Source organism: Elephas maximus, chromosome 4 (assembly GCF_024166365.1).
Source record: "Elephas maximus indicus isolate mEleMax1 chromosome 4, mEleMax1 primary haplotype, whole genome shotgun sequence".
Lineage (NCBI taxonomy): Eukaryota > Metazoa > Chordata > Mammalia > Proboscidea > Elephantidae > Elephas > Elephas maximus.
The window spans coordinates 166,322,641-166,340,238 of NC_064822.1; the positions used below are offsets into that span (position 1 = coordinate 166,322,641).

At 38.8% G+C, this 17,598-nt stretch overlaps 2 protein-coding genes across 2 annotated transcripts in view; one reads left to right on the top strand and one right to left on the bottom strand.

Annotated features, from left to right (window-relative positions):
• Window positions 1-3,131, top strand: part of ACTR6 (actin related protein 6) — a 37,158-nt gene extending 34,027 nt beyond the window's left edge. The window contains exon 12 of the transcript XR_007517354.1: window positions 3,044-3,131. The gene's annotated coding sequence lies outside the window, so the exon portion shown is untranslated. The remainder of the gene's footprint in view (window positions 1-3,043) is intronic.
• The window catches only part of DEPDC4 (DEP domain containing 4), a 44,096-nt gene continuing 29,291 nt past the window's right edge, over window positions 2,794-17,598 (bottom strand). The window contains exon 9 of the mRNA XM_049884151.1: window positions 2,794-3,155. Within this exon, the coding sequence (XP_049740108.1) occupies window positions 2,980-3,155 (176 nt within the window). The 3' untranslated portion in view covers window positions 2,794-2,979. The remainder of the gene's footprint in view (window positions 3,156-17,598) is intronic.

The window sequence follows — 17,598 nt, forward strand, 5'->3', positions numbered from 1 at the left end:
ATCAGGGATACTGCTAGTCATAAGTTATATAACCATATATATCTCCATCCATCCATCCCAGGGAGATGGATATATGTATAAAATGCCTGTTATCAACCCAGTCCCTTTGTATATTCTAGTCCCTCTTCTAGAGACAAATTCCTCTCTGCCTAACTCCCATTCAAACTTCCAGATCAAGTTTAAATACTTTCAGATATCTTAAGAAATTAAAAAAAAAAAAATTTTTTTTTTAAAGAAATTAGTTGTACAAAATTCTGTATTCATACCTCTGTACACTGCATTGTTAATTTAATGTCTATGTTCCCCTCAACTAGATTTAATTTTCTAAGGGTGGAGACTATATATATCTTATCCAACTTTATATCTCCAGCATCTTGCTTGGCATGTTGAATTAATATTATACCCATGAATTAGTCAGTTCATGAAAGTTTCCTAATAGGATCGTGGCCACAGGGTTGTTAAGTGACAGCTGGGGATGCAACCCCAACTTTCTAGTTTTCGTGTTAAAAAATCTTTCTAGCACACAAGCAATTAGCATAAAAAGAATACAGAGTAAAGGGAAGAAAGATTTCCAGAAAAAGGTCTCAATAATACTTTCAGTCTTGAACATTCTTTATGTATATAACTGACAAGAGGGAAGAAAAGCTGTGACTCGGCATCATTTATTTGGGTTAGATACCTGGATAGTACCTGAGAATGTGGACATGTTAATCTAAGAAGTTAAAGCAGAGTCTCAACCACTATGAATTAGACCATTAATTTTCACAGAAATTTATCAGGAGGTAAGCTTTTCAGTGGTTGCAGCTGGATACTAGTTATTTATACATGGAAAAAAATACTTTGCACATAATGTTGTTGCTAGTTGCTGTCAAGTTGATTCTGACTCATGGCAACCCCATGTGTGCAGATTAGAACTACACACCATAAGGTTTTTGTTTTTGTCTTTTTTTTTTAAATAATATTGCACTTTTGGTGAAAGTTTACACAGCGAAGTAGGCTCCCATTTAAAAATTTCTATACCTATAGGTCACTATGTCGGAATTGACTCGATGGCAACGGGTTTGGGTGTTGTTCAGTCAGTGGCATCTGTTACACTCCATAGGGTTTTCAAGGCTGTGACCTTTTAAAAGCAGATTGCCAGGCCTGTCTTCTGAGGTGCCTCTGGGTGGGTTTGAACTGCCAAAGCTAGTAGTTGAGCACTTAAGCGTTTGTGCCACTCAGAGATTCCCCTTGCACATAATAAGCCCTCCCAAAATGTTTTGCCTAAAATTGAAATGAAAAGGATTCCCTTGGGAAAAATTCTTTTTAAGCCTGCTTGCTACCTGTAATTTATAGAGCTGTCACTAGGTAGAGTGGCAGTGCTAGATTAAACCCACTGCTGTCTAGTGGATTCGGACTCATAGTGACCCCATAGCAAGCAACCTGAACCTTCAAAAATCATTCAGTAGCAGTCAGTTTTTCTTTGTAAACACATTTACTTGGTGGGGGGAGGGGGGAATACACACACACACACACACACACACACACACATACACATATACACACTCACATATAAAATGACCACCTGATTCATACTGAACATTAAAAAAGTGATTTTCCTAATAAAGAGACTCCTCCCACCCACTTCCAATGAAGAGTGTTTGGCTGCATGGTCTATCTATAGTCACCCTTTGAGGTCTTCTACTGGAGGTACATTAATTTCCTCTCCAACTCTAAAATAGCCATGTGCAGATTAGGGGCATTTACATCTTCTAATGTCATAGAATTGTCTAGCTTAATGCCTTTACTTTAACATAACATCTGAACATTTAGAATAGTTGATCCATAAAATAAAAGCAAAAATTAGGAAATATATCAGTATACATTAATAAAGACCTTTAGTATGTTCTCTAAAGGCAGAGAATCAACACTATGTTGATCCTCTTTGGTTCGCTAAGCCAGTGTTCCAAAATGTGCTTGGGTCACAGTCCCCTTTGAGAATCTGGTGAAAGCTACGGATCCTCTTCTTAGAAAAAAACCATAAGCACAAATACACAAAAAATTGCAATTTCAGAAAGTACACTACTCCGACCCTTTGAAGCCTTTTTATAGATTCTTAGTTGAGAACCTTGGATTTAAGCATTCAAATTCAAAACAACAGATCAGGCTTATGTATGAAAAGGTGACAACTGTGACATTAGTTCACTATATTTTAATTTCTTCCAAGTATTTATAATTTATGCCTTTCTTGCCCTCTGATCAGTCATAAATTAAGACAAGAAAAATGTTTTTCTGTGTAAACTTTCAACAGAGACTGGCTGTGTAACCTTTGCCCCATAAAGAAAGTGATGCAACATAGTGGACTAGTCAACTTACGAACAGAGAGAGAAGGCAAGAGCAAGAAAGAATGAAACAGCAAGAGAACGAGAGCAAGAACCAGGGGGAAAGAAGAAAAATATAAATACTCTATGGATTAAGGAAGAATTAGAGAAAGCAAAACCATGATTTTAGATATTTATGAATTTTAAATCTGTGTGTTTTCTACTTTATACCTCTTATCCCATTTTGATTTCACTTAAATTATAGCAGCCTACCAGGGTTTTTTTTTTTTTTTTTTTTTAACCAGGGTAGCCTGAACATAATATACTAAGGAAAGTACATGTTTTCTTCAGAGAGTTCATACACGAAATGCTCCTTTTCTGGGGGGGGGGGGGGAGGGGGAGTAAATCTCAGGAAATTAACTGTACCAGATCCCTAATAACAGCAGCACATTTAGTACATGATGCTAGCAGCATAATAAGTAAATCAGTGCCATACAGGAAGACTAACTTGTATTCCCTTTTAAAGTTAAAAACTTCCTTAATATATTTTAAAACATCATTACACTGAAAATGCTTGGAGGTGGTCCCTTCTCTGAACCGTAATCATGGCAGTTTGGAAAAACCACCATAAGAGTTGTTTATATTTACATATTGTTTCTAGTTTCTTGCTCCAGAAGTGTTAGTGCAAAGCTTCTGGATGGTGTTTTTGAAAATCCTTAATTAATTTTCTTTTTTGTTTCCAGGAGATGTTGGAGTTACTATTAATCTCATGAGCCAACTGGCGAAGATACTGAATTGTCCTTTCCTTTTGCTTTTCAAACTCCTTGTCTGTCAAACGTTGGCAAAATGTGAAACCTTAAAAAAAAAAAAGGGAAAACAAGTTTAAAAAAAACAGCAACTCAAATTTACTTATTATCAAAACTGGCCTTAGGCAGGACCTTTTTTTTTCTTTCCCCACACTGTGGTAGATATTATTATGTTCATGTTTTCTTTGCTTCAGAGTAATAATCTTGTCTCTTTATAAAGTGCTTTATACTCTAGCATAACAGTTTATGTACATTATTTTAGCTGATTTCCAAAATAATTCCATGAAGTAGGAGAAGCAGGGAACTACTTACTATCCCAGCTTCAAGGGTGACATGGCTAATAAATTAGAAGCATGTTTTGAACACAAAATTTCTGAATCCTACACTCCAGTGTTTCCTCACTGCTCTCTGAGCTTAGCATGTACAATTGACCAAGGCTCTCCCTATGCTGATCTACAGATGGAGACACTTTAGCCTCCGTCTGCACCAAAGCAATTCTCAACCAGACTAACATTCGAAATCCTGAAGCATCAGGGTTTTTTTTTTTTTTTCTTTCTCCTCAATAATGGCCTTCACCTAACCACACCTATGGTGATACCCTGGAATTCCACTGCTTCTATACTTAAACTCCTAAACCCAACTCTCTATCCATAATCTGCTGTTGTGGTTAGGTACCATCAAGTCAATTTAGACTCAGAGCAACCCTATGTGACAGAGTAGAACTGCCCCTGAGGGTTTTCCAGGACATAATCTTTATAGGAGCAGACTGCCAGGTCCTTTCTCCCTCAGAGCCACTGGGTAGGTTTGAACTACCAACCTTTCGGTTAGCAGCCGAGAGCTTAACCACTGCGCCACCATTATAATAATATAATGATAGCTAACATTCAATATGTACTCACCACATCCCAAGCTTTTTGTACTTTTTCTCATTAAATCTTCAGTACCCTAAGGTATATAAAGGTAGGTATTATTATCAGCCCTACCTTAAAGAAATAAAAGCATGGACCACATAGCTACCAAGTGGCTGAGCTATGATCTAAATTCTAGTGCTGGCACAACAGGAATACTACAAGTGGCTGACTTTAACAAAGAGAAATTTATTCTCTATCTAGGAGGATAGAAGTCTGAATTCAGGGTGCCAGCTCCGGGGGAAGGCTTTCTCTCTCTGTTGGCTCTAGGGGAAGGTCCTTGTCATCATGAAGGATCCCAGGTCCAAAGGATGCATGCATTCCTGGCTCTCCTTGCTTGGTGGTAATGAGGTCCCTCTCCTCTCTGCTCAATTCTCTCTTTTATATCTCAAAAGAGATTGACTCAAGATATAAAATAATCCTATAGACTGAGTCCTGCTTCACTAATATAACCGCCTCTAATCCTGCATCATTAACCTCATAGAGGTTAGGGTTTACACACATAGGATAATCACATCAGATGACAAAATGGTGGACAATCACACAATTCTGGGAATCGTGGCCTAGCTAAGTGGACACATATTTTGGGGGGACACAATACAATCTGTAACACCCAGGACTGTCTACTTCCAGGGCTAGAGGTCTTTGTTGTTGTGTGCCATCAAGTTGATTTTGACTCATAACTACCTTATAGCATAGAGTAGAACTGCCCCATAGGTTTTCTAAGGCTGTAATCTTTATGAAAGCAGACTGCTACTTCTTTCTCCTGTGGAGTGGCTGGTGGGTTTGAACCATGAGCCTTTCGGTTAGCAGCCAAGCACTTAACTACTGCAACCACTAGAACTCCTCTACCACTGTTATACTGCCTTTAGCTCTGCCACAACTCTCTTCACATTTCAGAAGATCAAATGTGCCACTTTTCTTTATCAGCTTCTCTCCTAGAATCTCTTCTTTCCCATTCTGAGCCGGACCCATAGCTGAACATCTGAACCATTCTTTCATCACTACGTACCCTCAATACTCTTGCCCTCCTATCCTTCAACACCTAACAAAGAAAAATCCCAGCATAATCGATACTCTAATTTACATTTTTCACTCCAACATTCCACTAAGTGCTGCTTAGGAAAATCATATGTTCCAAAATGGCACCACTAGTTTTTGATCTCCTACTTCATATGGATGCTCAGAATTATTCATCAATCCACTTACTTGCTCAACTCCTTTTCCCATTCTCCTAACCATCTATTTCTAACCATTCCCTTTCCATGTCACTCCTTCAGTCCTCTCCCCTATATTCCCTTAGACAAGAGGGTCTACTACTTCAGTAAGGAAAATGGGTTCATCACTTATAATCTCTCTTAACTTTCCAACTTTGAAGATTTGTTTACATCCGCACACACACACTGTCACTTCCTCCTGTTCCAGGCAAACCCTTGATCCTGTACCCTTGAATTCATTGCCTCCTGCTGGGCCCGGCTCCTTCGGTCATCTCTTATTTCTTCAATGTCCCCCTTCTTCTGAAGTCTTCCTCTCAGCAGTTAAGTAAGCTAAAATCTTTTCCTTGACTTAGCATTGCCCCTGCTATTGCCCAATTTTTCTTTTCCACTTCTCATCACACATCCACTCTTCATTTCTGAACCCATTCATTCCTCTTCACTCTACTGCAACCTGGCATTTGTCTCTCTCAAGTTACTAAAAAGAGTTCTCACTAATTGCCTGCTGATAGCTACTGGCAGCCCTGATCTTCTGCCACATGAAACTCTCCTTTCTGAAATGTTGCATTCCCCTTGCTTTATGGGCATGACATCACCTCATTCCCCTCCTAACATTCCTTCTCTGTCTAACTTCACAGGTTCCTCTTACCTCTTGATTACTGGTGTCCCTTAAGGTTTTATCCTTGGACCTTTTATTTTACTCTAAAACCCATTGTCATTGAGTCGGTTCTGACTCACAGTGACCTTATAGGACAGAGTAGAACTGCCCCATAGGGTTTCGAAGGCTGTAAATCTTTACAGAAGCAGACTTCCACTTCTACCACAGAATGGCTGGTGGGTTTGAACCGCTGACCTTTTGGTTAGCAGCCGAACACTTTAACCACTGCACCACCAGGGGTCCTTTATTTTACTCTATGCACTCTAAATGACCTCAGTTTCCACCCACAGGCTGATGACTCCCAGATATTTATTTTTAGCTCATACCTCTCTCCTGAGCTTCAAAATTGTGTCCAGTTGCCCTAGCGAAAATATCGAGCAGGATGTCTCACAGGTACTTTAAATCAAAAGTCCAAGATAGGTTCCCATCATCACCCTTAACATGATCCCTGTTATGGACTGAATTATGTTCCCTCCAAAAAATTTATGTTGAAGTCCTAACCTCTGTACCTATGAATGCAACCTTGTTTGGAAATAGTGGTTTTCTTTTGTTATGTTAATGAGGGCATACCACAGTAGGGCGAGTCCTAAACTTAATCCCTTCTGAAGAATGTCTTCTAAAAAGTACAGAACACAGTGACACACACACGGGGAAGGGATCATGTGAACAACTGTCTACAAGTCAAGAAGTGCAAAGGAACACCCAGGGCTACCAACAAGTAAAGACCCTCCCCTAGAGCTAATGCCCTGATTGGGACTCCTGGCCTCCAAAACCATGAGACATTACATTTCTGTTCTCTAAAACCACACACTATGTGATATTTTGTTACGGCAGTGCTAGGAAAATAAGACTTCTCTTATTTTCTGTTTGACTTGGTGGTAGTCACCCTACCTGGAAACTTAGGAGTTATCTTTGAGTCACCTTTCTTCCTAATCACCAGGTCCAATCAAGTTGCTAATTTTACCTCCTAAATATTTCTCAAACCTGTCTCCTTCTCTCTATCCCTTTGACCCTGCCATGAAACAGGCCTACATCATTTCTCATTTTACTGCTGTAGTAGCCTCTTAGCTAAGAAGTCTGCCTCCAGTCTACATTTTCCAACCCATTCTCCATATTGCTGCAAGCATGTTCTATCTAAAATACAAATCTAACCATAGCACTTCCTTAAAAATAACTTTCAATGCCTCAACTGCCTAATGTGTCCCTTGGTTGCTACATGAGGCCACTCATAAAGTGACACCTATCTGTCTCTCTAGTTTCAATTCCTGTCACCCATTGGCTGCAGTTTGTACCACTTTCCTGCTTTTGCTTACATTGTCCCTTTTCCCTCCCACCCACTCCTTTGGGGGAGTTTTCCCTCCACCTACTAATTCTTTAAGACTCCTACTAGATATTATGCCCCCCACAAGCCTTGCCTGATCCCCTCAAACTAGGTCAGGCAACCCTCCTCCAGGCTTCCATAATATCCTCAAGTTTAAACATATATCTGTTATTTTTTATTATTGACTTATGTGTCTGTCCCTCTCACTCAAAAGACCTAATTCTTTTACTGAATTAATTTACTCAACAAATATTTACTGAACATCTTCTATGTACCAGGCACCTTGAACATTAGAACATGAGCCTATTGTAAGCAAGAGCATAATCTTATATATCTTTGTATTCTGGCATTTGTACAAAGTCTGGCACATAGTAGGGATATAAAAATGTTTGATGAATAATTGAATAGGTAGACGGATGATTCCTAAATATCAAGAGCACTTTAAATCAACACTCAGGAATTTCAAGTAATCACGTGTGGGAAAAAGAGCATACCACACAAAGCTCAGAGACAATTTAAACATTCATTAAGTTTTGTGCTGACATAACCCAACAATTTATTGAATAATGGATAACTTCAAGAAGAGACAAAACAGCCAATGTATTTAGGGAAAAATATCAGATAACTCTTCACTTTCCAAGTGCTTGAAGCACATGGCTCTGTGCAAAGCACTTATATTCATTTTCTCCCTTTGAAGTATGTAAGTGAATGAATGTTGAATGGAAATAAATATTAAAGTGCTACCAAACCCTCCATTTCCTTCAAAAGCCAAAAGTATGAAAAATTAAACATAAAAAGTTAATTGAATGATGGTAGCAGCCAATTGAAGTTTGTTTTGAAACTAGTCAGATGAGATCGAATTCACCCCAAAAGGTTCTAGATCTTAGTTTCAGAATACTTCATGAGTACCATTGTTTAACTGCATCAAATAGTTGCCATATGCCTTGTGTTCAAAGAGGGGAATGTGAGAAACTGGCACTATTACCTAAGCAATTCCAAGTAACTCAGACAAATGAGTTTATGCCCTACTTTGTAAATGCCTTGTCTAAAAAGTAATGATGCCTTGGAAGCCTTTTTTTTTTTTTTTAAAGAAAAACAGGTTACCTACTGTTCCAGTTGGCCAAATCACTTAGCTTCTCTAAGTTTTAATTACTTCACATGTAAAATAGGAATAATAATAATACCTCACAGATCACTGTGAAGGTTAAATAATTTCATAAATCCATGATAGTGCTCAGCAGTATCTGATATATAGTAAGGCAGAAAATAATCCTAAAGAACTTATCTAGAATGTAATACTGATATATTTAATCCTTGTTAATCAACAAAGATTGAGGATGAAAGTTATTAAAAAAAAAGAAAAAGAAAACCTAGATCTGATAAAAATGCAATCAAAGGAATAATTTCACAATGTTTATTTCAATTCTGAAAGAAAGAATCTAGGAAGGTAAATCTGGGGTATATTATAGATTTGAAAATGGGAAAGATTAGGAAATTTAAATATGGACATCTTCACAGAAATTATAAATCATAAAATTAACTCAGGGTTAATAAATCTGAAAAATAAAGCACAGCAAGCAAGCAAACCAAACAGCCAATCAAGCCAAAACCCACACAGAATCAAAACTTCCCTGATAAGCCACTGAAAGCAATGGCCTAATGTACTAATTTATCTAAGAAAGAAGTCATTTTATCACTGAAAACTAAAAGCCATTTAAATTCTTTCTCATTAGGAATAAATTTTCACATGGAATATATAGTGGGTTAAATTATGTCCCTCTAAAATTCATGTCAACCTGGAACCTCAGAATGTGACCTTATTTAGACATAGGCTCTTTCCAGACATAATCTATTAATGACTGGGATGACATCCCAATGGATCAGGATGGGCCCTAAATTCAGTGACTGATGTCCTTATAAAAAAAGGACACAGACAGAGATACAGAGAAGGCAGGAGACAGCTGGAGTGAGGCAGCTATAAGCCAAGGAATGCCAAGGATTACCAGGAGCCACCCAAAGCTATGAAGAGGCAAGGAACTCTTCCTTAGAGCCTTCAAAGTTAGCTTGGCTCTGCTGACAGCTTGATTTCAAACTTCTGGCCTCCTGAACTATGAAAGAATAAATTGCTGTTATTTTAAGCCACTCAGTTTATGGTACTTTGTTAAGGGAGCTGACTACAGAATGTAAATAAATGTCCATAATATAACAATAAAAGTGTCTTAGTCATCTAGGGCTGCTGTAACAGAAATACCACAAGTGGATGGCTTTAACAAGGGAGAGTTTATTCTCTCACAGTTGAGTAGGCTACAAGTCCAAATTCAGGGCGCCAGCCCCGGGGAAGGCTTTCTCTCTCTGTCGGCTCTGGAGGAAGGTCCTTGTGATGCATCAGTCTTCCCTTGGTCTGGGAGCATCTCACCGCAGGAACCTCAGGCCCAAAGGATGCACTCTGCTCCCAGCACTGGTTTCTTGGTGGTATGAGGTCCCCAACTCCCTGCTTACTTCCCTTTCCTTTTTATTTCTTGAGAGATAAAAAGTGGTACAGAGAAAAATCCAAGGAACACACTGATAAAACTGTTGAAGAACTCAAAAAGATTATTCAAGAACATAGTGGAAAAATTAATAAGTTGCAAGAATCCATAGAGAGACAGCATGTAGAAATCCAAAAGATTAACAATAAAATTACAGAATTAGACAACGCAATAGGAAGTCAGAGGAAAAGACTCGAGCAATTAGAATGCAGACTGGGACATCTGGAGGACCAGGGAACTAACACCAACATAGCTGAAAAAAAATCAAGATAAAAGAATTAAAAAAAATGAAGAAACCCTAAGAATCATGTGGGACTCTATCAAGAAGGATAACTTGCGTGTGATTGGAGTCCCAGAACAGGGAGGGAAGACAGAAAACACAGAGAAAATAGTTGAAGAACTCCTGACACAAAACTTCCCTGACATCATGAAAGACGAAAGGATATCTATCCAAGATGCTCATCGAACCCCATTTAAGATTGATCCAAAAAGAAAAACCCCAAGACATATTATCATCAAACTCGCCAAAACCAAAGATAAACAGAAAATTTTAAAACCAGCCAGGGAGAAAAGAAAGGTTTCCTTCAAGGGAGAATCAATAAGAATAAGTTCAGACTACTCAGCAGAAACCATGCAGGCAAGAAGGGAATGGGACGACATATACAGACCACTGAAGGAGAAAAACTGCCAGCCAAAGATCATATATCCAGCAAAACTCTCTCTGAAATATGAAGGCGAAATTAAGATATTTACAGATAAACACAAGTTTAGAGAATTTGCAAAAACCAAACCAAAGCTACAAGAAATACTAAAGGATATTGTTTGGGCAGAAAACCAATAATATCAGATATCAGCACAACACAAGGTCACAAAACAGAACATCCTGATATCAACTCAAATAGGGAAATCACAAAAACAAATTAAGATTAATTAAAAAAAAATGCTCATAGCAGGGAATCACGGAAGTCAACATGTAAAAGATCACAATAATCAAAAAGAGGGACTAAATACAGGAGGCATAGAACTGCCATATGGAGAGTGATACAAGGCGATATACAACAATAAAAGTTAGGTTTTTACTTAGAAAAATAGGGGTAAATAATAAGGTAACCACAAAGAGGTATAACAACTCCATAACTCAAGATAAAAGCCAAGAAAAACGTAATGACTCAACAAACGTGAAGTCAAACACTACGAAAATGAGGATCTCACAATTTAATAAAACGTCTCAGCACAAAAAAGTATGTGGAAAAATGAAATTGTCAACAACACACATAAAAAGGCATCAAAATGACAACACTAAACACTTATTTATCCATAATTACGCTTAATGTAAATGGACTAAATGCACCAATTAAGAGACAGAGAGTCTCGGACTGGAAAAAGAAACACGATCCGTCTATATGCTGCCTACAAGAGACACACCTTAGACTTAGAGACACAAACAAACTAAAACTCAAAGGATGGAAAAAAATATATCAAGCAAACAATAAGCAAAAAAGAAGAGGAGTAGCAATATTAATTTCTGACAGAATAGACGTTAGACTTAAATCTACCACAAAGGATAAAGAAGGACACTACATAATGATAAAAGGGACAATTGATCAGGAAGACATAACCATATTAAATATTTATGCACCCAATGACAGGGCTGCAAGATACATAAATCAAATTTTAACAGAACTGAAAAGTGAGATAGACACCTCCACAATTATAGTAGGAGACTTCAACACACCACTTTCGGAGAAGGACAGGACATCCAGTAAGAAGCTCAATAGAGACACGGAAGACCTACTTACAACAATCAACCAACTTGGCCTCATTGACTTATACTGAACACTCCACCCAACTGCTGCAAAGTATACTTTTTTTTCTAGCGCACATGGAACATTCTCTAGAATAGACCACATATTAGCTCATAAAACAAACCTTTGCAGAGTCCAAAACATCGAAATATTACGAAGCATCTTCTCAGACCACAAGGCAATAAAACTAGGGATCAATAACAGAAAAACTAGGGAAAAGAAATCAAATACTTGGAAACTGAACAATACCCTCCTGAAAAAAGACTGGGTTATAGAAGACATCAAGGAGGGAATAAGGAAATTCATAGAATGCAACGAGAATGAAAATACTTCCTATCAAAACCTCTGGGACACAGCAAAAGCAGTGCTCAGAGGCCAATTTATATCGATAAATGCACACATACAAAAAGAAGAAAGAGCCAAAATCAGAGAACTGTCCCTACAACTTGAACAAATAGAAAGTGAGCAACAAAAGAATCCATCAGGCACCAGAAGAAAACAAATAATAAAAATTAGAGCTGAACTAAATGAATTAGAGAACAGAAAAACAATTGAAAGAATTAACAAAGCCAAAAGCTGGTTCTTTGAAAAAATTAACAAAATTGATAAACCATTGGCTAGACTGACTAAAGAAATACACGAAAGGAAACAAATAACCCGAATAAGAAACGAAAAGGACCACATCACAACAGAACCAACTGAAATTAAAAGAACCATATGAGATTATTACGAAAAATTGTACTCTAACAAATTTGCAAACCTAGAAGAAATGGATGAATTCCTGGAAAAACACTACCTACCTAAACTAACACATTCAGAAGTAGAACAACTAAATAGACCCATAACAAAAAAAGAGATTGAAACGGTAATCAAAAAACTCCCAACAAAAAAAAGCCCTGGCCCGGACGGCTTCACTGCAGAGTTCTACCAAACTTGCAGAGAAGAGTTAACCCCACTACTACTGAAGGTATTTCAAAGCATAGAAAATGACGGAATACTACCCAACTCATTCTATGAAGCCACCATCTCCCTGATACCAAAACCAGGTAAAGACATTACAAAAAAAGAAAATTACAGACCTATATCCCTCATGAACATAGATGCAAAAATCTTCAACAAAATTCTAGCCAATAGAATTCAACAACATATCAAAAAAATAATTCACCACGATCAAGTGGGATTTATACCAGGTATGCAAGGCTGGTTTAATATCAGAAAAACCATTAATGTAATCCAACACATAAATAAAACAAAAGACAAAAACCACATGATCTTATCAATTGATGCAGAAAAGGCATTTGACAAAGTCCAACACCCATTTATGATAAAAACTCTCACCAAAATAGGAATTGAAGGAAAATTCCTCAACATAATAAAGGGCATCTATGCAAAGCCAACAGCCAATATCACTCTAAATGGAGAGAACCTGAAAGCATTTCCCTTGAGAACGGGAACCAGACAAGGATGCCCTTTATCACCACTCTTATTCAACATCGTGCTAGAAGTCGTAGCCAGGGCAATTAGGCTAGACAAAGAAATAAAAGGCATCCGGATTGGCAAGGAGGAAGTAAAATTATCACTATTTGCAGATGACATGATCTTATACACAGAAAACCCTAAGGAATCCTCCAGAAAACTACTGAAACTAATGGAAGAGTTTGGCAGAGTCTCAGGTTATAAAATAAACACACAAAAATCACTTGGATTCCTCTACATCAACAAAAAGAACACCGAAGAGGAAATAACCAAATCAATACCATTCACAGTAGCCACCAAGAAGATAAAATACTTAGGAATAAATCTTACCAAGGATGTAAAAGACCTATACAAAGAAAACTACAAAGCTCTACTACAAGAAATTCAAAAGGACATACTTAAGTGGAAAAACATACCTTGCTCATGGATAGGAAGACTTAACATAGTAAAAATGTCTATTCTACCAAAAGCCATCTATACATATAACGCACTTCCGATCCAAATTCTAATGTCATTTTTTAAGGCGATAGAGAAACAAATCACCAATTTCATATGGAAGGGAAAGAAGCCTCGGATAAGCAAAGCATTACTGAAAAAGAAGAAGGAAGTGGGAGGCCTCACTCTACCTGATTTCAGAAGCTATTATACAGCCACAGTAGTGAAAACAGCCTGGTACTGGTACAACAACAGACACATAGACCAATGGAACAGAATTGAGAACCCAGATATAAATCCATCCACGTATGAGCAGCTGATATTTGACAAAGGACCAGTGTCAGTCAACTGGGGAAAAGATAGTCTTTTTAACAAATGGTGCTGGCATAACTGGGTATCCATTTGCAAAAGAATGAAACAGGACCCATACCTCACACCATGCACAAAAACTAACTCCAAGTGGATCAAAGACCTAAACATAAAGACTAAAACGATAAAGATCATGGAAGAAAAAATAGGGACAACCCTAGGAGCCCTAATACAAGGCATAAACAGAATACAAAACATTACCAAAAATGATGAAGAGAAACCAGATAACTGGGAGCTCCTAAAAATCAAACACCTATGCTCGTCTAAAGACTTCACCAAAAGAGTAAAAAGACCACCTACAGACTGGGAAAGAATTTTCAGCTATGACATCTCAGACCAGTGCCTGATCTCTAAAATCTACATGACTCTGTCAAAACTCAACCAGAAAAAGACAAACAACCCAATCAAGAAGTGGGCAAAGGATATGAACACACATTTCACTAAAGAAGATATTCAGGCAGCCAACAGATACATGAGAAAATGCTCCCGATCATTAGCCATTAGAGAAATGCAAATTAAAACTACGATGAGATTCCGTCTCACACCAACTAGACTGGCATTAATCCAAAAAACACAAAATAATAAATGTTGGAGAGGCTGTGGAGAGATTGGAACTCTCATACACTGCTGGTGGGATTGTAAAATGGTACAACCACTTTGGAAATCCATCTGGCGTTATCTTAAACAGTTAGAAATAGAACTACCATACAACCCAGAAATCCCACTCCTCGGAATATACCCTAGAGATACAAGAGCCTTCACACAAACAGATATATGCACACCCAGGTTTATTGCACCTCTGTTTACAATAGCAAAAAGCTGGAAGCAACCAAGATGTCCGTCAACGGATGAATGGGTAAATAAATTGTGGTATATTCACACAATGGAATACTACGCATCGATAAAGAACAGTGACGAATCTCTGAAACATTTCATAACATGGAGGAATCTGGAAGGCATTATGCTGAGCGAAATGAGTCAGAGGCAAAAGGACAAATATTGTATAAGACCACTATTATAAGATCTTGAGAAATAGAAAAAACGGAGAAGAACACATACTTTTGTGGTTACAAAGTGGGGAGGAAGGGAGGGAGGAAGAGGGTTTTTTATCGATCAATCAGTAGATAAGAACTGCTTTGGGTGAAGGGAAAGACAACACTCAATACAAGGAAGGTCAGCCTAATTGGACTGGACTAAAAGCAAAGAGGTTTCCGGGATAAAATGAATGCTTCAAAGGTCAGCGGAGCAGGGGCTGGGGTCTGGGGAACATGGTTTGAGGGGATTTCTAAGTCAATGGGCAAAATAATTCTATTATGAAAACATTCTGCATCCCACTTTGAAATGTGGCGTCTGGGGTCCTAAATGCCAACAAGCGGCCATCTAAGATACATCAATTGGTCTCAGCCCACCTGGAGCAAAGGCAAAGGAAAAACACCAAGGTCACACGACAACTAAGAACCCAAGAGACAGAAAGGGCCACATGAACCAGAGACCTACATCATCCTGAGACCAGAAGAACTAGTTGGTGCCCGGCCACAATCGATGTCTGCCCTGTCAGGGAGCACAACAGACAACTCCTGAGGGAGCAGGAGACCAATGGGATACAGACCCCAAATTCTCATAAAAAGACCATACTTAATGGTATGACTGCGACTAGAGGAATCCCAGAGGCAATGCTCTCCAGAACTTTTGATGGCACAGGACAGGAACCATCCCCGAAGACAACTCATCAGACATGATAAGGACTGGTCAGTGGGGGGGAGAGAGATGCTGATGAAGAGTGAGCTAATTAAATCAGGTGGACACTGGAGAGTGTGTTGGCAACTCTTGACTGGAGGTGGGGTGGGAAGATAGAGAGAGAGGGAAGACGGCAAAATTGGCACGAAACGAGAGACTGAAAGGGCTGACTCAATAGGGGGAGAGCAAGTGGGAGAAGGGAGTAAGATGTATGTAAACTTACATGTGACAGACTGATTGGAATGGTAAATGTTCACTTGAAGCTTAATAAAAATTAATTAAAAAAAAAAAAATCAAACACCTATGCTCATCTAAAGACTTCACCAAAAGAGTAAAAAGACCACCTACAGACTGGGAAAGAATTTTCAGCTATGACATCTCAGACCAGCACCTGATCTCTAAAATCTACATGATTCTGTCAAAACTCAACCAGAAAAAGACAAACAACCCAATCAAGAAGTGGGCAAAGGATATGAACACACACTTCACTAAAGAAGATATTCAGGCAGCCAACAGATACATGAGAAAATGCTCTCGATCATTAGCCATTAGAGAAATGCAAATTAAAACTACGATGAGATTCCATCTCACTCCAGCAAGGCTGGCATTAATCCAAAAAACACAAAACAATAAATGTTGGAGAGGCTGCGGAGAGATTGGAACTCTTTAACACTGCTGGTGGGAATGTAAAATGGTACAACCACTTTGGAAATCTATCTGGCGTTATCTTAAACATTTAGAAATAGAACTACCATACAACCCAGAAATCCCACTCCTCGGAATATACCTTAGAGAAACAAGAGCCTTCACACAAACAGATATATGCACACCCATGTTTATTGCACCTCTGTTTACAATAGCAAAAAGCTGGAAGCAACCAAAGAGTCCATCAACGGATGAATGGGTAAATAAATTGTGGTATATTCACACAATGGAATACTACGCATCGATAAAGAACAGTGACAAATCTGTGAAACATTTCATAACATGGAGGAACCTGGAAGGCATTATGCTGAACGAAATTAGTCAGAGGCAAAAGGACAAAATATTGTATAAGACCACTATTATAAGATCTTGAGAAATAGTAAAAACTGAGAAGGACACATACTTTTATGGTTACGAGGGGGGGAAGGGGGGAGGGAGGGAGAGGGTTTTTTATTGATTAATTAGTAGATAAGAACTGCTTTAAGGTGAAGGGAAAGACAACACTCAATACATGGAAGGTCAGCTCAATTGGACTGGACCAAAAGCAAAGAAGTTTCCAGGATAAAATGAATGCTTCAAAGGTCAGCGGAGCAAGGGCAAGGGTTTGGGGACCATGGTTTAAGGGGACTTCTAAGTCAATTGGCAAAATAATTCTATTATGAAAACATTCTGCATCCCACTTTGAAATGTGGCGTCTGGGGTCTTAAATGCTAACAAGCGGCCATCTAAGGTGCATCAATTGGTCTCAACTCACCTGGATCAAAGGAGAATGAAGAACACCAAGGTCACACGACAACTAAGAGCCCAAGAGACAGAAAGGGCCCCGTGAACCAGAGACTTACATCATCCTGAGACCAGAAGAACTAGTTGGTGCCCGGCCACAACCGATGACTGCCCTGACAGGGAGCACAACAGAGAACCCCTGAGGGAGCAGGAGATCAGTGGGATGCAGACCCCAAATTCTCATAAAAAGACCATACTTAATGGTCTTACTGAGACTAGAGGAATCCCGGCGGCCATGGTCCCCAGACCTTCTGTTGGCACAGGACAGGAACCATCCCCGAAGACAACTCATCAGACATGAAAGGGACTGGACAGTGGGTGGGAGAGAGATGCTGATGAAGAGTGAGCTAATTATATCAAGTGGACACTTGAGATTGTGTTGGCATCTCCAGTCTGGAGGGGGGATGGGAGGAGAGAGAGAGTGGGAAGCTGGCAAAATTGTCACGAAAGGAGAGACTGGAAGGGCTGACTCAGGGGGAGAGCAAGTGGGAGTACGGAGTAAGATGTATGTAAACTTACATGTGACAGACTGACTTGATTTGTAAACGCTCAC